The 20,670-nt window shown below is 45.1% G+C and overlaps 1 protein-coding gene across 1 annotated transcript in view; it reads right to left on the reverse strand.

The window, feature by feature from the left end:
- The window catches only part of NEUROG2 (neurogenin 2), a 99,013-nt gene that overhangs the window by 47,055 nt on the left and 31,288 nt on the right, over positions 1-20,670 (reverse strand). Inside the window, exon 3 of the mRNA XM_029608062.1 lies at positions 6,484-6,650. Within this exon, the coding sequence (XP_029463922.1) occupies positions 6,484-6,650 (167 nt within the window). The remainder of the gene's footprint in view (positions 1-6,483; positions 6,651-20,670) is intronic.

The following is a 20,670-nucleotide window of genomic DNA, read 5'->3' on the forward strand; positions in this document are numbered from 1 at the left end:
TGTATTGGAACCAATATTTAAATGTCGTCAGCATATAGGAAAAAGATCAGACCTAGGCGATCCAGTGAGTGACAAATTTGGTAGGAGATAGATGTTGAAGAGTGTAGCTGACAGGGCAGATCCTTGTGGGACTCCTGCATTTAGGTTTATTTTATTCGATAGGTTGTTGTTGAATATTACTTGGAAACTTCTTTCAGATAAATAGGGGGTGAACCATTTTAGTATAGTACTCGTTGCCCCTATTTCGGATAGTCTGTTGAGTAAGATAGAATGGTTGACTGTGTCGAAAGCGGCTGATAAATCCAGGAGTAATAAAATGTAACTTAGTCCTTTGTCGAATCCTCGAAGTACTGTGTCATTTAGTGGCAGGAGTAACGTTTCCGTGCTTAAATTTTTTCTGAATACAAATTGGGCGGGGTGAAGTATGTTGTTCATTTCTATGTAGTCAGAGAGCTGGGAGTGGACGATTTTTTCTATAATTTTTGCTATGAAAGGTAAGTTTGATATGGGTCTATAGTTTTGGATGTTCTCCGGGTCTAGGTTGTTCTTTATTAATAATGGTTTAATGATTGCTGATTTTAAGCAGTCAGGGTATTTCCCTTCGGTGAGGGAGTGGTTGACTATGTCCGTTATTGCTTTAATTATTGGGTTGTCGAGTAGTTTAATAGTTGTATGGGGATGCTGTAGATGGGATGGTTGGCTGGATTCATTTTTTTTGATTATTTTTGGATTTCTAGTGAGGAGGTGGAGTCGAATTCATGCCAAGTTGTTGTAATTTCCAGAGAGGATATTGGAGTTTGGGTTTGAGTGATGGTGCTGTTGTTGGAGTTGTTTATTAATTTTCTAATTTTTTCGGTGAAGTATTCTGCAAAATCATTGCTTTTGCTTGTGCTGGCACTTAGCCTAATAGCTACTCTTGATTATTAATACATTTTTTTTTTTTAAAGGAGAACTGTCTACACCCCCAAAAGTGCAGGCCGTAGGTTTAGCACCACCTCCGTATGCTGGAGACAGAGAAATACCGAGGAGATGCAGGCAGCACACCAGGTTAAGAGGGGGTGCTTTACAAGTTTTTCTCTGTCTCCATCTGCTGGAAGGGAGGCAAAACTTAGCTGTCTAGACTGATCCGGGTACGTACAGGGAATATGTGATATTTTTTCCACAAAATGTGGTAGACATCCCTCATTTGCATAATTTTCCTGGTTTTGCATACTCATTATGTTATTTCAATACTAATGCGCAACGCAATACATATTACACTTCTATCACACTTTAGACTCCGTTTATCGTGTGATGAGGCCCTAACGGATTGATGAATGGCCCTATTTGTATGGAGATGTCCTTGGGAAGGGGGATACATTAGACACTTCCACTTTGCTAAGTTAGTAAGTGATTTGAAGAGGGGGCAAAACTGGCACTTTTCCAAAAGAAATGTATTGGGGTTTGAACCACGGCTAACTGGAATGTCATATTTTCTATTAGTTTTGTATACTATCCCAAATAGAGGAGACTTGAAGATGAATTTGGGTAAATGAGAGAGGAATTAAGTGTGGTTATTCTTTCTATTGATGCTACATTATGACAATGGCATTTGTATTCACTACATTTTGTGATCCATTTTCAAAACTGAAGGTACATACAAACAACACAATTGGGCATTGGGCTACATAGTAAAAAATTGGGACATGCAAAATTTGAGGATAAAGCCAATATGTACATGCAGCCCAATTACATGCAAGTGGAAATAACTGTAGTGAAGATGAAAAGTAAATGTGTTATGCATGCCCAAGTTGAAACAGAATCTGTGAATCCCAGATTTCATCCATCTTTGATCCCAGAGATAAGATAATTATGGAAGATAATTATCTTTGTGAGAGAATGCTGAAGAAGAAAATGTGTTTGTTGGGCCGACCCATCATTCAGGCTGGATTAAATGCCTGTCAGGGCCAATGAGGCCTGACCACATTTGTTTGTTTGGTTTTCAGAATGTATTCTGACTCCTGAGGAAAAAAGCTAGTTGCTGTCAAAACACTGGCCATGCCAGCCATTGTGGATATATGCTGTTGAAAATATATTAGGCACTGATTTAAAATGTATAGCATTCAATAGATAGGATAACATATAAGAGCATATTAATAAGAAATGATACATAGGGTTTTGATGAGGTTTGGTAAATGACATGACATCTTTGTTCTAGAGTTTGATCACTGCTTGAGGCCCATTGCGGGTGAGAAGCACTAGATTATATTAAATTCAGAACACATTCTTCTGATACCATTCCTCTTAAATAAAATAAAATACAAATTTAATTTGAAATTTTTGATATGTACCTCTATTCTGTGTTTTTTGACATTGGTCATACATTTAGATCATGGAAGGGAAAGAAGATGGTGGCCACCTATACTATGGTGGCCCCTATCAGTCAAAAAACATTGCTGAGCGTGTGCCTCTGAGGAAGCACCCCATACTATCTGGGAAAGAGGTTATAAGATGGATGGTGAAAAATGGGAAAAAGACAGAAGTGTGGAATTGAGAGCTGAAGAATGCAAAAATAATCTTTTATAACTAAATCTTCAATGTTCTCTATTAACCTTATACCTTCACAGTGGCGAATTACATTCCCCCACAGCTTGTTCTTTCTCAGTCAGGCCAAGTTTCCAACAATCAGCAAATGCCTCCTTCCTCTTGTGAGTGCGACATTCATTCTCTTTTCAGAGTCGATAAATCCAACTTGCTTTGTTCTAACACAGGATAACACAATTATTTCTTTCTCTGCTCCCTGGAAAGCATCTACAGTGGATACTTGGACAGCCTTAACTTCGGTGGAGTCACAGAGTCCAGCACTGATAAGCAAACTGCAAAGCTGTTGATGAAGATACAGGCAAGGAAGGCAACAATATTTTTTTAGATAAAAAGGTTCCTGGTAGATAATTTCCTTTCATTACTTTTACTGTTAAAGACTTTTAAGCATTATGGGTAATCAAAAAATAATCACTCTGAACTGGCCAACATGACTTCATTAACAATAGTATTAAAAAATAGTTTTTAATGTTTGCTAAATGTGGGGCAGGCCATAAAGATTACTAGTGAGTAGGACACAAATATTTAATATTTTATAAATGCTTGTTTATACATTAAATAATGGACTCTATATTAAAAAGCTTTTTGTATGCTAAAAAGGTTAGAAAAATGCTATAAAAAGACAAATGCTATAAAATGACAAAATACAAAATAGTGCTATACAATATCTATGGGTTGGCATTTCAACATAGCTGATGAAAATGTTTATTTATATTCTGCTTTTTAGATTCTTCAAAGTGGATTTCATTCAGGTGCTGTAGGTATTTTTCACTAAGTTGTGATATAGTTACAATATGCATTAAACACTGTTAAATGCACGATAAATGCTGTATATCACATGATATAGCCATGTCACAGTGATATCATGTGATGCTTGAGCCTGAAACCCACCCCTATTACAATGAGTTGCTTTGCATGGTATTTGCATGCATGAATGTTGCAAATTCATGCAAAGCAGCTCTTGCACAGTAAAATCTATGTAAATAAAATAACACAACTGACTTAGAAAAAAATCTAATAAAGCAAATCGGAAGGTGGTCCCACGTAGCCAAGGCAAAAAACCAAAGAGACAACCTTATGCTGTGGAAAGATTTATTAATTTATTGTAATACAGAGCCCGACTCCGGCCGAGTTTCGCCAATTAAGGCTGCATCAGGGGATGACTTTTGATGGCAAAAGAAACTACATAAGTATATTCTTTTGTAGTAATGTTATCAAGTCAAATTTCAATCTTGATCCTGCATATAGCTCTCTTCACTTCACGAACTGGCGGCGTATCTCGCTCAGAATTGTGTAGGAATAAGGCAATAGGACTTGTCCTATTGCGGTTGAGAGGTTGTAAAATATTATAGACACATCGGTTTATTTTTGCCTTATTCCTACACAATTCTGAGCGAGATACGCCGCCAGTTTGCGAAGTGAAGAGAGCTATATGCAGGATCAAGATTGAAATTTGACTTGATAACATTACTACAAAAGAATATACTTATGTAGTTTCTTTTGCCATCAGAAGTCATCCCTTGATGCAGCCTTAATTGGCGAAACTCGGCCGGCGTCGGGCTCTGTATTACAATAAATTAATAAATCTTTCCACGGCATAAGGTTGTCTCTTTGTTTTTTTGCCTTAGAAAAAAATCTGCCATGTTATTTTAATGATTTTGGAGAAAGTGTAATTAAACATTGTGGGGGCATCATGACGCTAAAGCACATCCAAATGGACCCGTGATGTTTCTGAAAGAGCCAAGCAACCCAAATCTCCCCCTCTCCCCTAGAACCAGAAATTGCCCCTTTTGTCTTTGGAGACTCTACCCGCCCCTTCTGCTTTCTGAGATGGCCATGGCTTCCCAAAAAAACAAAAAAAGTATTAGTCCAAACACGTGGTGAAGACCCACCCATTTGCAAACCCCTTTCCTTTTATCCAAAATGATACTCCCGTGCCAGCAACCCCCCCCCCCCTTTTTAACACCCTCCCTTGGCAATCTCATCTTCCTCCAGGTCAAAATAATAAAAATCCTTGGGGTTTAGTGGCCCCTCACCCCCATGTGGCCTAAGGCCGATCTCCAAATTTTGACCCCGTCATATGACAGGGCAAAGTTAGGTTGATGCCATTTTGAAAATGGCTCGACTGTGCCCGGAGTCAGGGGGGTGCCATGGGCCCCTACTATATATACCATCAAAACTTCCTAAAGGCGTGGGGGTGTCAGGGTTGGGTATTGGGGTGCAATCCTAAGCCACCAGGATCTTTTCTTAAAATATATGGGGAAAGGGGGCTTGGGCAGAAGGGCCTTTAGACCCCCAGAGATTTCATATTATTTTGACCCAGGGGAAAGGGGGAGGCTGCCAAGGAGAAGTTTAGAAGGGGGTTTTGCTGGTCTGGGGGGTATATTTTTTGCTAAAAGTGGAGGGGTTTGCAAATTGGGCAGGCTGTTTCTATGTATTTGGATTAATATTATTTTTTCATTTCTCGGGAGGACATGACCACCTTGGAAGGCAGCAGGGGTTCTTCAAAGAGCCCTGGGGCAATTGTGAGGTTCCGGGGATAGATTTAGGCCACTTGGCCTGTTAATGCGATGGCAGCCCTGACAGAGGTGGGTCGTTATTGTGCATGTAAGCCTCATACCGCAGTGTGATATTTTTGTTGGTCGTTTGTGCAGTTATATTTTGTCAGAGAGGGGCTCTATATCATGGGTAATCTGCTCCGCCACGATATTTAGTCCCTCCCATGATAAAAAAATCATGGCTTCATAAATCTCCCTATAAATTTGTACTTGAGGCAATGGAGGGTAAAGTGACTTGCCCAAGGTCACAAGGAGTGGCAGTGGGAGTTGAGTATTGGCTTGCCTGGTTCATAGCCTCCTGCTCTAACCATTAGGCTACTCTTCCACTTCAAAGTGTAATTTGGATCCCTACTCATGCACCCAGCTTATCAGGAGAATCATGAGTGAAATTGTCACCTTGCAGTTATTTTCCCTAGCAGGACACTTCCCAGACTGTGCTGTTGCATTGATAAATTTGGGAATGGGGCCCAAAGAGTCCTCCTGACCCCCCCCCCCCCCCCCGTGCAGCTGAAATAGTCCCATATGATGAGCTCCACTGCTTCCCAGCAGCACCACTGCACCATTGGCTGGGGTACTCTGCTTCCCCCTCTCCCCAAAGCTCTGACAAATTGATACAACACTCTGCACATTACACCAACATGTAACCTTCCTAATGGGTGGGAGGGTGGGTTTCCGCAGCAGAGAACAGGCATCTTGTTCTGGGAGTTTTGAGACAGCACAGCTATTTTAAAAAATGGTAAAAATTAACTTGAGGTGACTGGTACTTGGGCCATGGAATGGGGAAAGCTTTTACTGCAGGAATAAGATCTGTTGAAAACTTTTAAATTGGAACTATCTTTGTGACATCCTCAGAATTATGGTGAAGTGCTGCCTTAATATACTTCTATACATGGACCCTAAAAATCTGGCCTCTAGGTGTCAGTGTTGTATGATGCCTGGGACATTCTTTCTCCTGAGAGACTGAGAACATTGCCTCTGCAGCATCCCTCAGCTCTGGCCAACATGGGGAGTGAAAGACCTGACCCATAAATCAAACTCATGACCTTGGCATTAGCCACTGGGCCAGCCCATATTTTTATTTAAAAAATGTTTTACCATCATGCAAAATTTTTCACCTATAATTATTAAATGAAATTAATATGTGTTATTGTTCAGGTATGTGCATTCTTTTGCCAGTGGATACAGTAAATCCTTATTGTAAAGCAACAGCTGATTAGAATACTTGACTTGTGTGACACACCCTCTCAGTGGTTTTCTAATTCCAGTGTTGTGCAACAATCTCTGGTCTCCTGGTTCCCCTTATTCATTTATTCTCATGCGAAATATCAATCCCCTGTCACTCTACACTGTCTTTCCTAGGTCTGTCAAAACATCCACCTTGTACATCTGTGACTTGTACAGTGTTATCACTCCGATCATGGATCCCTTTATTCCACTGGCAATCAGAGACTGAATAAGTTTTGTGGTAAAGACTGCTTCTTCCATGTTATGAAAGCTGTTATCTTTTTCAACCTAGAGATGAGAAAAAAAAATATTATAATAGTTGTGGACAGCTATTCAAAACAAAATAAGTTTTTTTTAAAACAACTTTAATTTTATTTAATAAAGGTCCCTGATACAGTATAATAAGTTTCACTATCAACACATTTAAATTTAAAGACATACTGATAACATTGCTAATTTAAAATCTATTTATTTATCTATTTACTTATGTGGGTGTTTTATATACCATCGTTCCAAAAGAAGATCACAACGGTTCACAAAATCAGTATTCATATTCTTGGTTGACATTCGCATTCTGGTTTAACATTAATTCAGCACTGAAACAAATACATTTTCTAGTGCATTTTCATACATCTTCTAGGTCAACATAGTCAGTAAATACAAATTCTAATTCTAAGTTTTAGTAAAGCAATTAAATGCATCAGTTGAATAGGACACAAATATGAATCAAAGCAGTTTACATCACAGAAGAAAACACTATAAAATACAATAAGCAATACAATATAATCCTTAATGTACAAAATAGCCCCATCCTACACTCTCACTGAATGATAGGCCAACCCTATGATACAAAAGAATAAACAGTCAATCCAAATAAACTCAGAAAACCTCAATATGACATGTACCTGCTCTGTGCCTTTGACATTGTAGAAACACAATGTAGGTAGCCAGTCCAACAAAGGACTTCTCTGTGCTTCTGATACCCCATTCATAAGGTTACCGTCATAGAACAAGTCATTGGCTATGGCACTAATTGTTGGATGGCATCGATACTGGGTCCGAAGTAAAACCGACTTATGACCCTATAGGAATTATGATATGGAAAAAAGAGGGGGAAGACAGATTCTGGAGTTTATACTGAAATTGCTAAAGCAGCATTGGCAACAGAAATACTATAGCACCTGTATAAATGCTACAATTTAGACTTATTGCTCACATTTAAACTACAAAGTAGACACACACACAAATCTTACAACTTTCAAGTGTCGATAAAATAATTAAAAGAGCAAAATAAAAAAGTCAAGTGCCTAGGCTAAATAAAGTAGTTTCTATATGTGCCAAAGGATATAAAAAACAAAGCTAATTAATTTACATAAAAGTATATCATTTAGCAGTAAGGTCGGTTAGTTGGGGCACAGATGTGCAAAATCCAGTCGCCTGATTCGATGCATCTGTATTACTCACTGTCAGGCCGATACAGTAAAAGTCGCGGGAAAGTGGGCAAGCGCCCGCTCTCCCAGCGCGCGCACAGGCCACTCTCCTGTGTGCGCGATTCAGTAAAAAAAAATATTCAAATTAGGGCCCGCGGTACAAAGAGGCGCTAGGGACACTAGCGCGTCCCTAACGCCTCTTTTTTGACAGGAGCGGCGGCTGTCAGCGAGTTTGACAGCCGACGCTCAATTTTGCTGGCGTTGGTTCTCAAACCCGCTGACAGCCACGGGTTTGGAAACCGGATGCCGGCAAAATTGAGCGTCCGGTTTTGAACCCGCAAGATGCGGGCTGATTTTAATTTTTTTTTTTTAATTTTTAGTTATTTTTTTTACTTTTGGGACCTCCGACTTAATATCGCCATGATATTAAGTCGGAGGGTGTACAGAAAAGCAGTTTTAACTGCTTTTCTGTAGACTTTCCCGGTGCCGGCAGAAAATAGCACGGGAATAACTAATAGGGCCATCAACATACATTTGCATGTTGCGGGTGCTATTAGTTTCGGGGGGAGGGGGGGGGTTTGGCCACACGTTTTCCACGCGCTATTACCCCTTACTGGATAAGGGGTAAAGCTAGCGCGTCGAAAACGCACGGCCAACCCCCCCCCCCCCCCCCCCGAAACTATTAGCGCCCGCAACATGCAAATGCAAATGTACGGAGCGCACTGTACTGAATCGGCCTGTGTGTAACAGTGAGCAAGACACTGAAAGAGTCAGTACTAGCAAAATAGCTTTAAATAACAGGAGAACAATTTTCAAAGGCATTTACCTAGGTAAAATGGATTGGCTGGAAACGGCCTCAGCTTCCTGGTGAAAAGTGCACATGGGCTTCCATAGCGTACATACTTTGAGCCAGGCCGAAAAGGAGCATTCCTGGAAATGTGGTTAGATCAGGGGAGGCAACCAGCAGACTTAGATTTGATTTTCATAAACGTGCATGCTATTTTATTTCTGCTTGGCTGCCTCAACAGACAGCTACAAAGTACATGTAGTTCCACTTTGAAAATTGGCTACAAAGTGCATGCAGCTTTCAAGGGTCTTAAAAACGTATCCCTTGCTTAGCAGCTAAATAAACCACCTTTGATCTGGGATTATAGCAGATACACCTCAAGGAATTATGCTCAGAAATAATAAAGTATGTACAGAAAAATTCAAAATGATACAAAATTAATTTACTTTTATTTTTGCAGTGTTGCAGTATTTTAACATTATTTGAAATATCTGCAGGTACTTAGCACATTATAACAATGTAATAATGATTATGTCATTCTCTCCCCATGCCCCGAAGTTGAGCACCACTACTCTTTCTCTCTACTCGCCCCCACCTCAGTGAAATGCCACCTCCTAAGCCAGATCTCACTACTTCCTCTTTCCCCACCCAAGCTGGATCCCATCACACTCTCTTTCTCTCCCAAGCCTCTACAATTCTCAACTCTGCTGTCACTGTCACTTTGAGGCTATTCCAGGGCCAGATTTATATTTTCTGCACCCATAGGCAGAGTATGTGTGTGTGTGTGTGTGTGGGAAGGGGGGAGGGGGGGTGGATATGGCGGTCAGCACTCCCTCAAGATGCAGGGTAAGGTGTAAACTCTCAGCCAGTGGCGTAGCCACGGGTGGGCCTGGGTGGGCAGGTGCCCACCCAACTTAGACCCAGGCCCACCCAACTGGCACTGGAACTGCAAGGCTGTCACGGGATCCCATCCCCGCGACAGCGAACAAGAGAACCCACGCCTCGCGCGCCATCATGGCACACATGGGGAAGCGCTGCTGCGGCCGTATGGCCAACCGGTCTTCCTGTTCGCGGGGGGGGGGAGCGGAAGCACCGCGCGCAGCTTCCGCTTCCTCACCCCAATGCAGGAAGATCAGCTGCCTCTCCTGCTGCCACCCATTCTCCTGCTATCTTCGGGCCAAACGGCCCGCCGAACTTCCTGTTTGGGGGTGGGGGAGCGGAAGCGCCGCGCACAGCTTCCGCTTTCTCCCCCAAAGCAGGAAGATCAGCTGCCTCTCCTGCTGCCACCGGCCTCCTGCTATCTTCGGGCGTCGGGCCCTATTGCCCGCCGATCTTCCTGCTTGGGGGGGGGAGGGAGGAAGCGGACGTTGTGCGCTGCGCTTCCGCTCCCCCCCCCGACAGGAAGTTTGGCGGGCCGTAGGGCCCGATGCCCGAAGATAGCAGGAGTCCGGTGGCAGCAGGAGAGGCAGCTGATCTTCCTGCTTTGGGGGGAGGAAGCGGAAGCTGTGCACGTGCTTGAATGTGTATGTGTGGATGAGAATGGGAGTGTGTGTGTGGGTGAAAACTGGAGCCTGGGTGTGTATGTGGGTGAGAATGGAAGCTTGAATATGTGGGTGAATGGGAGCTTGAATGTGTGTATGTGTGGTTGAGAATGGGAGCCTGGGTTTGTGTGTGGGTGAGAATGGGAGCTTGAATGTGTGTATGTGTGGGTGAGAATGGAAGCTTGAATATGTGGGTGAATGGGAGCTTGAATGTGTGTATGTGTGGGTGAGAATGGGAGCTTGAATGTGTGTATATATGGGTGAGAATGAGAGCCTGGGTTTGTGTGGGTGGGTGAGAATGGAAGCTTGAATATGTGGATAAGAATGGGTGCTTGAATGTGTGTATGTGTGGGTGAGAATGGAAGCTTGAATATGTGGGTGAATGGGAGCTCGAATGTGTGTATGTGTGGTTGAGAATGGGAGCCCGGGTTTGTGTGTGGGTGAGAATGGGAGCTTGAATGTGTGTATGTGTGGGTGAGAATGGGAGCCTGGGTTTGTGGGTGGGTGAGAATGGGAGCTTGAATGTGTGTATATATGGGTGAGAATGAGAGCCTGGGTTTGTGTGGGTGGGTGAGAATGGAAGCTTGAATATGTGGATAAGAATGGGTGCTTGAATGTGTGTATGTGTGGGTGAGAATAGGACCTTAAATGTGTATATGTATGGATGAGAATGGGAGCTTGAATATGTGTGGGTGAGAATGGGAGTCTGGGTTTATGTGTGTGGGTGAGAATGGGTGCCTGGATGTGCGTCTGTGTGTGCATAAGAATATAAGCCTGGGGAGGGGTGAGAAAGTGAGAACTTGTATGTGTGTCTGCAGAGAATGTGAGCTTGGGGGGGGGGGAGAGCATATGAGAGTGAGAGCTTGAGTGTGTGAGAGAAAGCGTGTATGTGTGTGTGTGTGTGTGTGTGTGTGTGTGTGTGTGTAAGGGAAGAAGACAGTAATAGAAGAAAGACACTGAAAAGGAATTAGGAAATGAGCTATAAGGGAAAAAATGGGAAAAAGAGACCAGGACCAACTGATTAGAAAAATACAAAGATCAGACAACAAAGGTAAAAATATATATCTATATTTTGAGATGTTAGCAATTTAAATATAAGCAACACAACCGCTCTCTCAAAATTTATGGACAGGTAGAAGCCGTGTATAAAATCGTAATAATAAGAAGGCTAAAGTACCACAAATCACCGTGAATTATGTTTGTATCATTAAGTAAACCTCATACTTAGGCGTAGATGTGAATGCTATGCTGCATAATTTGGCATTATTTATCAGTAAAAAAACAACTAGTAGACCTGCATGCCTACAGCCCACCCATGTTAACCTTGTGCCCACCCAAAAAATCAATTCTGGCTACGCCACTGCTCTCAGCCCACCTCCTCACAGTTTCTTACCTAAACTGGTAATGTCCCCATGCTGCAGCAGCAGCTACTTGAAAGAGCTTTTTTGTAACAGGCAGCTGCCGGCTCCATGCTAATTTATTTTGCAAGTTGCCATGGGATGGGGAAACAGCCACTTTAGGTAAGCGACTGGGAGGCAGGCTCAGATCAGATTAAAGCATAGTAGCAGCGGCAATGCTGTTGCCTATGCCTAAATCTGGGCCTGGGCTATTCCTGCTTCCTTCTATATGGGTCAATACTATCTTCTGTCTCTAGTCCTACAAATTGTTGCTACCTCCCTCCATGTGTGGGTCAATGATCAAAGATACACAAAACTATGTATCTTATTTTATATTCTGCCACTGCCACTGCTATTACTAGCAACGGTAACATGAAATAGACTTAGTTTTTGGGTACTTGCCAGGTTCTTATGGCCTGGATTGGCCACTGTTGGAAACAGGATGCTGGGCTTGATGGACCCTTGGTCTGACCCAGTATGGCATGTTCTTATGTTCTTAACACAAAATGGATTACAAATATTCCATGTACACTCTGAAATATACTAAAGGGTATCCACCAGGAAGCCACACTGCCCGTCAGTGGCTCAAATCCTCCATTTGTTTTCTCTTCAAGTTGCTGAAAGGAATAAGCTCGCACATATACACACTTACACGGGCACGAAAGGTAGACGCCTTACACTCAGACAGACAGACATGGAGAAATACAGAGACCTCATATCCAGCTAGATACAGACACCCCATGACCACACCGATAGAGAATCTGAGCAAAACAGACATTTAGGCAGATTGATACCCAGACAGATAGACATCTAGACACAGATATCCCACACCCAGACAGACACAGGGAGACAGACAGCCCACACAGAAACAGACACACCTCAGAGACTGATACTCAAAATCCAGACAGCACAGAGACATACTGTAGATATACCAGATAGTATTCATAGTAGTTAAATCACGTGGATCGTGATAAATTGCAGGAGGCCCTTGGAAGATTGGGTATCCAAATGGCAGATGAAATTTCATGTAGATAAGTAGAAAGTGATGCATATAGGGAAAAATAACTTGTGCTGTAGTTACACGATGTTAGGTGCTATCTTAGAAGTTACCACCCAGGAAAAAGATATGAAAATTAGTTCTTACCTGCTAATTTTCATTCCTGTAATACCACAGATCAGTCCAGAAAAGTGGGTTGTGTATCCCTACCAGCAGGTGGAGTCAGAGAACAATTAGAACTTTGGGCACTGCTACATAACGAGAGTGCCACCTGCAGTCACTCAGTATTGACCTATACCCAAGCCCATGCTAACAGAACTAAAAAAACGAAGGGTAGCACCCAACCACATTTCCAGACTACCACTTCGTTGCTGGCAAAAACCAGACCGAACAACTGCTAAAAACTGCTCCATGAATCATGTCTGCAAAAAAGGAGCTTCAACAATAAAAAACTTAAGCAGGTTCTGACCAAGACAGGCTTTCGGTATCTGAAGAAAGGGGTGGGCCTCTGGACTGATCTGTGGTATTACAGGAATGAAAATGAGCAGGTAAGAACCAATTTTCATTTCCTGAACATACCCAGATCAGTCCAGAAAAGTGGGATGTACCCAAGCCACCCTACACTGGACGGGAACCCGAAAGACCCACACGAAGCACAGATGGTTCATCAGAAGCCTTAACATCCAATCGGTAATGTTTCGTAAAAGTGTGAATAGACGACCACACCCACCGCCCTACAGATCTTCTGAGGCGACAGTAACTGACACTCTGCCCAGGAGGTAGTCTGAGCCCTAGTGGAATTAGCTTTGAGACCCAAAGGCACCTGACGCCCTCGGGCTATGTATGCTGCGCAAATGGCTTCCTTAATCCACCAAGATATGGTCACCTTTGACACTTTGTCCCCCTTCTTTGGGCCACCAAAGAGAATGAACAAATGATCAGAACGTCTGAAGTAACCTCCAGATAATGCAATAAGGCACGCCGCACATCCAAAAGATGAAGGTCTCTGTTCTGAGAAGACTCCCAGGACCAGTTAGGGAACCCCGGAAGCTCTAATGTTTGATTGACGTGAAAGGCTGAAACCACCTTAGGGACAAAGGACGGAACCGTACGTAACGATACCCGATTGTCGTAAATCCGAAGAAAAGGATCCCGACAAGACAGCGCCTGCAACTCTGAGATCTGACGGGCCGAGCAAATGGCCACCAAAAACACCATTTTCAAAGTCAGATCTTTCAGGGAAACTCCACAAAGAGGCTCGAAAGGAGCGCCACATAGAACTCGCAGGACTAAATTCAAACTCCAATCCGAACACACCGAATGGATGGGAGGGCGCAAATGTTTGACCCCCTTAAGAAACCGAGCAATATCCGGATGCGCTGCCATCGAACAGCCGTCAAAGTTTCCCCGCAAGGCACCTAAAACTGCAACTTGTACACGAAGGGAATTGAACGCCAAGCCCATAGCGAGGCCCTGTTGCAGAAAGTCAAGCACCTGAGGAACATGCACTGCTAAAGAGTCGCAGGATCGCTGATGACACAACATCTCAAAAAGCTTCCAAACTCTCACATAGGCCATAGAGGTAGCTGGATGTCTCGCCTATAGGAGGGTGGAAATGACTTGTTCTGAATAACCCCTCAAGCGTAAACATCGCCTCTCAAAAGCCAAGCTGCGAGACAGAAGCGATCCTCCCGATCCGAAAATATGGGCCCCTGACGGAGCAGATGCATTAGATGAGCCAGCTGAAGTGGACCCTCTAGAGCCAAGCGTACCAGATCCGCGAACCACGGACAACGTGGCCACTCCGCCACCACCAGAATCACCCTTCTCGGGTGCTGCTCTATGCAATGGAGAAGCCGACCTATGAGGGGCCAGGGCGGGAAGGCATACAGCAGAATCCCCGTGGGCCAAGGACACACGAGAGCGTCTATGCCCACCGAGCCCTGTTCTCGGCGACGGCTGAAAAAATGAACTGTTTTTGCGTTCACCTGCATTGCCATCAGATCCAGCTGAGGAGTTCCCCATCTGGTGCAAATGAGATTCCACACCTTGAGAGATAGTTCCCATTCCCCTGGGTCTAGTTGCTGACGGCTGAGATAATCGGCTTGCACATTTTCTACTCCCGTGACATGGGATGCAGCAATGCCCTCGAGATGGCGCTCCACCCAGGTGAACAGAAGACATGCCTCCAGTGCTACGGCGGGACTTCGAGTACCGCCTTGCCGGTTGATGTACGCCACCATTGTCGCATTGTCCGAGAAGACTCGCACCTTTCTGCCCTGGATCCAGGGAAGAAATGCCCACAGGGCCAGACGTACAGCTCTGGTCTTGAGCCGGTTTATGAAGCAGGATCTTTCCATCGCTGACCAGAGCCTTGGGCGGACCTGTCTGCACACACTGCCCCCCAACCTGAGAGGCTGGCATCGGTGGAGATTATCAGCCAATTCAGAGTGTCCAAATCCACCCCCTGTTCCAGATTGTCCAGTGACAGCCACAAGACAGACTGGCTCTGGATTCCAGAAGTAGAGGCATTGGTAGATGGAATTGCTTCGACATCGGGCTCCAGCAAGACAAAAGCGCATGCTGTAAAGGTCTTAAGTGAGCGAACGCCCAAGGAACCAAGTCCAAGGTTGAAGCCATGGAGCCCAGGACTTGAAGATGATGCCACACTGTGGGATTGTTCCTTCGAAGAAGGGAATGTATTTGTTCCTGCAACTTCCCTATTCAGTCCGCCGCTAGAAACACTTTGCCCAGCAAGGTATCGAATTGTGCTCCGAGATAAATCAACTTCTGAGTGGGTTCCAAGTGACTCCAAACCCTAATAAAAGCTAGACATGTAGAAAATTCCTAGCCTGAAGCAAAAGGGAAATAACTGCCAAGGAATAACCTGCCAAGGAATAACCTTATAAGACTGGAAAATTGGGCATCAAAATGGCAGATGAAATTTAATGTGGATAAGTGCAAGGTGATGCATATAGGGAAAAATAACCCATGCTATAGTTACACAATGTTAGGTTCTATATTAGGTGCTACAACCCAAGAAAGAGATCTAGGCGTCATAGTGGATAACACATTGAAATCATCGGTTCAGTGTGCTGCGGCAGTTAAAAAAGCAAACAGAATGTTGGGAATTATTAGAAAGGGAATGGTGAATAAAATGGAAAATGTCATAATGCCTCTGTATCACTCCATGGTGAGACCGCACCTTGAATACTGTGTACAATTCTGGTCGCCACATCTCAAAAAAGATATAATTGCGATGGAGAAGGTACAGAGAAGGGCTACCAAAATGATAAGGGGAATGGAACAGCTCCCCTATGAGGAAAGACTAAAGAGGTTAGGACTTTTCAGCTTGGAGAAGAAACGGCTGAGGGGGGATATGATAGAGGTGTTTAAAATCATGAGAGGTCTAGAACGGGTAGATGTGAATTGGTTATTTACTCTTTCGGATAATAGAAAGACTAGGGGGCACTAGATGAAGTTAGCATGTGGCACATTTAAAACTAATCGGAGAAAGTTCTTTTTTTACTCAACGCACAATTAAACTCTGGAATTTGTTGCCAGAGGATGTTGTTAGTGCAGTTAGTATGGCTGTGTTTAAAAAAGGATTGGATAAGTTCTTGGAGGAGAAGTTTATTACCTGCTATTAATTAAGTTGACTTAGAAAATAGCCACTGCTATTACAAGCAACGGTAACATGGAATAGACTTAGTTTTTGGGACCTTGCCAGGTTCTTATGGCCTGGATTGGCCACTGTTGGAAACAGGATGCTGGGCTTGATGGACCCTTGGTCTGACCCAGTATGGCATGTTCTTATGTTCATGTTTCAGCAGCCAAGCCCTCTCAAGGGCCAAACAGTAAGATAAAACCAACCTAGATCATCGTGCAATATTGGCCCCTGATGCAAGAGATCCTTCATGGGTTGAAGTCTGAGAGGACTGTACACCAGTAGCCTTTGAAGATTGGCATACCACAGCCTCTGGGGCCAATCTGGAGACACATGGTCTCGGTCTGACTCACAATTTTCCAAATCATCCAGCCATTCATCGGCCAAGGCAGAAAGGCATATAACACCCCACTCCGCGGCCACACCTGGATGAGAGCATAGATTCTCAGCATTCCAGGATCTCTTCCGTGAATGAAGAACCATGGTTTCTTTACATTGTTGGAACTCACCATCAAATCCAGGCACAGCCGACCCCAATGTTCCAGTTGAAGGGCCTCGTTTTCCAGCTCCAACTCTCCTGGGACCAAGACCTTTCTACTGAGGCTTGTACATTGTCCTTCCCGGCAATGTGGGAGCTGGATATGTCCTGAAGATGTTACTTTGCCCACTCATCTACCTCCAGTGACACCTGCTGACGTCTGGTTCCACCCTGATGATTGATGTAGGCCACCTTTGTGGCACTGTCATCAGTATCCTTACCACTTGAGCTTCCAGCTGCTCGGTGAACCACAAGCGTGCCAGTCGAACTGCATGCGATTCCAAAAGATTGATGATCTGCCACTGCTCTGCAGCATTCCACCGACCTTGCACCACCAACACTTGACAGTGACTTCACAACCCAGAAGCCTCACAACTGTCATGATCCCCAACCAGTCCGGTATCTCCAAGGATACCCTCTTCCTGAGATGATCAGCTTGCAACCACCACTGCAGCTGAACGTTCACTTCCAATGGCATGTGGAGTCTCTCTGTGTACTCCTGTGACTGTGGATTCCACCAGTAGAGCAATGTGCGCTGAAAGGGCCTCATATGCGCCTTCATCTAGGGAACTACTTCCAACGTGGCCACCATAAATCCAAGCACCTGCAGATAAGACCACACCATTGGGCAAATAGTCCATCTCAAGGTCTACACTTGAGCAACTAATTTCTGAATGTGACTCCCCGCAGAAACACGCTGCCCCTGACTGTATTGAATCGCAAGCTGAGGTACTCTAGGGTCTGAGATGGCTGTAAACTGCTCTTGGCAGCCTAGTTCTGAAACAAAGAAATCACCTTGCGAAATGCCAAATGATTCTTTTCCCTACCCTTGGCCTGAATCAACCAGTCATCCAGATATGGATGGACCAGAATGCCCTCCTTGCGAAGAGACATCGTACCACCCCCATGACCTTGGAAAATGTTCTGGGTGCCGTAATGAGCCCTAAGGGCAGGGCCTGAAATTGATAATGATGTCCCAGAATGGCGAAACATAGGAAACGTTGATGTTCCTGTCGAATGGGAATATGCAAATAGGCCTCTGTCAGATCAAGAGATGTGAGAAGTTCCCTTTTCTGCCATAATTTTGGAGCATAGAGTTTCCATCCTGAAGGAGTCACATGCAAATGCCGATTGTCTCCCTTCAGATCCAGATGGGTCAAAACGACCGTTCTTTCTTTTTGGGAATGACAAAACAAATGGAATAGTGCCCCATATTTTCTTGCGATCTGGGAACTGGAATCTCGGCCATTAGATGTAGCAGCCTTCTTAATATAATATCCTCTGCTGTTTTCTTCAATAGAGCGTTGCAGGGAGAGATTATAAATGCGTCCAGAGGAATTCAGAGAAACTCTAGAGCATAACTGTCTCTTACCATCTCCAGGACCCAATGGTCTGTCGTAATTTGGGCCCACCTTTGATAAAAGTGACATAGGTGACCACCTATCTTCTGATTCAGTACGTGAGCCCCCACACATTCATTTCAAAGATCGAAATGCTCCGGTCCCAGAGCTTGTATCCTTATTAGGCTTCTTAGGCTGAAAGGACTGAGATCTTCTGAAGGGATAAGACTTTTGAATAGCTGCTCCTCTGTAAGGACGAAACAGCCAGAAATCCCTGAAGCGACCTTTCACCCCAATAGAACGTGATGCAGCTTTCCTGTCTTCCAGAAATCGAGGAATCCTGGATTCACTCCATCTATTCGCCATCTTCTCCAATTCACTTCTGAATAAGAGAACCCACAGGGTAATCTTGTGGACTGGAATTGGAAATATTGTGTGCTGACCAATTTCGCAGCCATCCGCTATCATGGAAGCTGCCCTTCTAGTGTCCATCTGTAGCAAGTCACAGCCTGCATCAGCTAAAAATGTGGCTCACAGTTTTATCACTGCCCAGCTTCTTGGGTCTCCTGAGAGAGACGCAAACCAGCCTGAGCCATCAGGCAGCAGCAAGAAGCAATCTGCACATTCATTGCCATGGCCTCAAAGACCTGTTTAAAGATAGCCTTAATCATCCTATCCTGAACAGCTTTTAGAATTGCCCCTCCTTCCACCAGGATGGTGGTTCACTTGGAAACAGCACATACCAAGGCATTTACCTTTGGGAATTGCAACTGTTCCCTTGCATTTGGATCCGAGGGATACAAACCTAATGGTGCTCCACTTTAAAACTTGCCTCCAGAGCGTTCCACTCAAGGTCAATTGGATCCAGGAGGAAAAAGAAACAAGATGCTTTGCGTAAAGTGACCAATATGAGTTCTTTCTTTTGTAAGCCCGTAGCATCACTCCCGTCCACACCAAGTGTCTTCAGGGTCTGTGTCAACAGATGTGGCTCCAAATCGTGTGGAATTTCTCCCTTTTCTAGAGGGGACGAAACCAAGTCCCCATCGGAGTCATCCAACATATCATGATACACATCCCACTGAACATCTCCAGGGATAGCCTCCTTGCAGTGTTTGCTCGCAGTGGCTGACAAATGGAAGACTCGAGCATGCAATCCCTTCTTAGTAGGTTGCTTTGCCTCTGTTGGACATCCCTGCAGAAAAGCCTGCAGGCCCTGGAAAAATTCCACCCAGGAGGAGGATGGATCCCTACCGGGGCCTATAGGCCCAAACCTGACACTCTCTGACCCCTCTCTTGGGAATGCCTCTGCCATCGGGAACAAGGGGGGAGTGGAACTGTCTGCAGTGTCACCTCCTGCCCCACTCCCCTCCGGATGGACCCAGAAAGCAACAAGGAAGACGATCTATCAAAGCCGTGAGGTAAACAAAAGGGAGATAGATCCAAAGTCCTTAAAATTCTTTATTGGAGAAAAGTCAAGTAATTGCCCGACTCTGGCCAAGTTTCCACTTAAAGGGGGCTGCTTCAGGGACTACAAAATGTAAATGGACATTTAAATGACATATAAAACATATATTAAAAACATATATAAAACATATAAAATCCCACATAATAATATAAATATTATACATATTGGGGCGGATTTTCAGAGCCCTGCTCGCGTAAATCCGCCCAAAACCGGGCGGATTTACGCGAGCAGGGCCCTGCGCGCCGGTGAGCCTATTTTACATAGGCTCACCGGCGCGCGCAGAACCCCGGGACTCGCGTAAGTCCCGGGGTTTTCGGAGTGGGCGTGTCGGGAGGCGTGTCGTGGGGCGGGGCTGGAGCGCGCGGCGTTGCGGGGGCGTGTCGGCAGCGTTTTGGGGGCGTGTACGGGGGCGTGGCTACGGCCCGGGGGCGTGGCCGTGCCCTCCGTACCCGCCCCCAGGTCGCGGCCTGGCGCGCAGGAGTCCCGCTCGCGCGCGGGGATTTACGCCTCCCGGAGGGAGGCGTAAATCCCCCGACAAAGGTAGGATGGGGGTTTAGACAGGGCCGGGCGGGTGGGTTAGGTAGGGGAAGGGAGGGGAAGGTGAGGGGAGGGCAAAGGAAAGTTCCCTTCTAGGCCGCTTCGATTTCGGAGCGGCCTAGGAGGGAACGGGGGTAGGCTGCGCGGCTCGGCGCGCGCAGGCTATACGAAATCGATAGCCTTGCGCGCGCCGATCCAGGATTTTAGCCGATACGCGCGACTACGCGCGTATCTACTAAAATCCAGCGTACTTTTGTTTGCGCCTGGAGCGCAAACAAAAGTAGGCTGTTCGCGCTCGTCTGAAAATCTACCCCATTATTATTCATCAGTTACTTCAGTTTCCCAGCAATTATTGTTCGCACCCAAAGGGGCGGATTTTCAGAGCCCTGCTCGCGTAAATCTGCCCAAAACCGGGCGGATTTACGCGAGCAGGGCCCTGCGCGCCGGTAAGCCTATTTTACATAGGCCTACCGGCGCGCGCAGACCCCGGGACTCGCGTACGTCCCGGGGTTTTCGGAGGGGGGCGTGTCGGGGGGCGGGCCCGGTCGTCGCGGCGTTTCGGGGGCGTGTCGGCAGCGTTTTGGGGGTGGGTACGGGGGCGTGGCTACG

Source organism: Rhinatrema bivittatum, chromosome 1 (assembly GCF_901001135.1).
Source record: "Rhinatrema bivittatum chromosome 1, aRhiBiv1.1, whole genome shotgun sequence".
NCBI lineage: Eukaryota > Metazoa > Chordata > Amphibia > Gymnophiona > Rhinatrematidae > Rhinatrema > Rhinatrema bivittatum.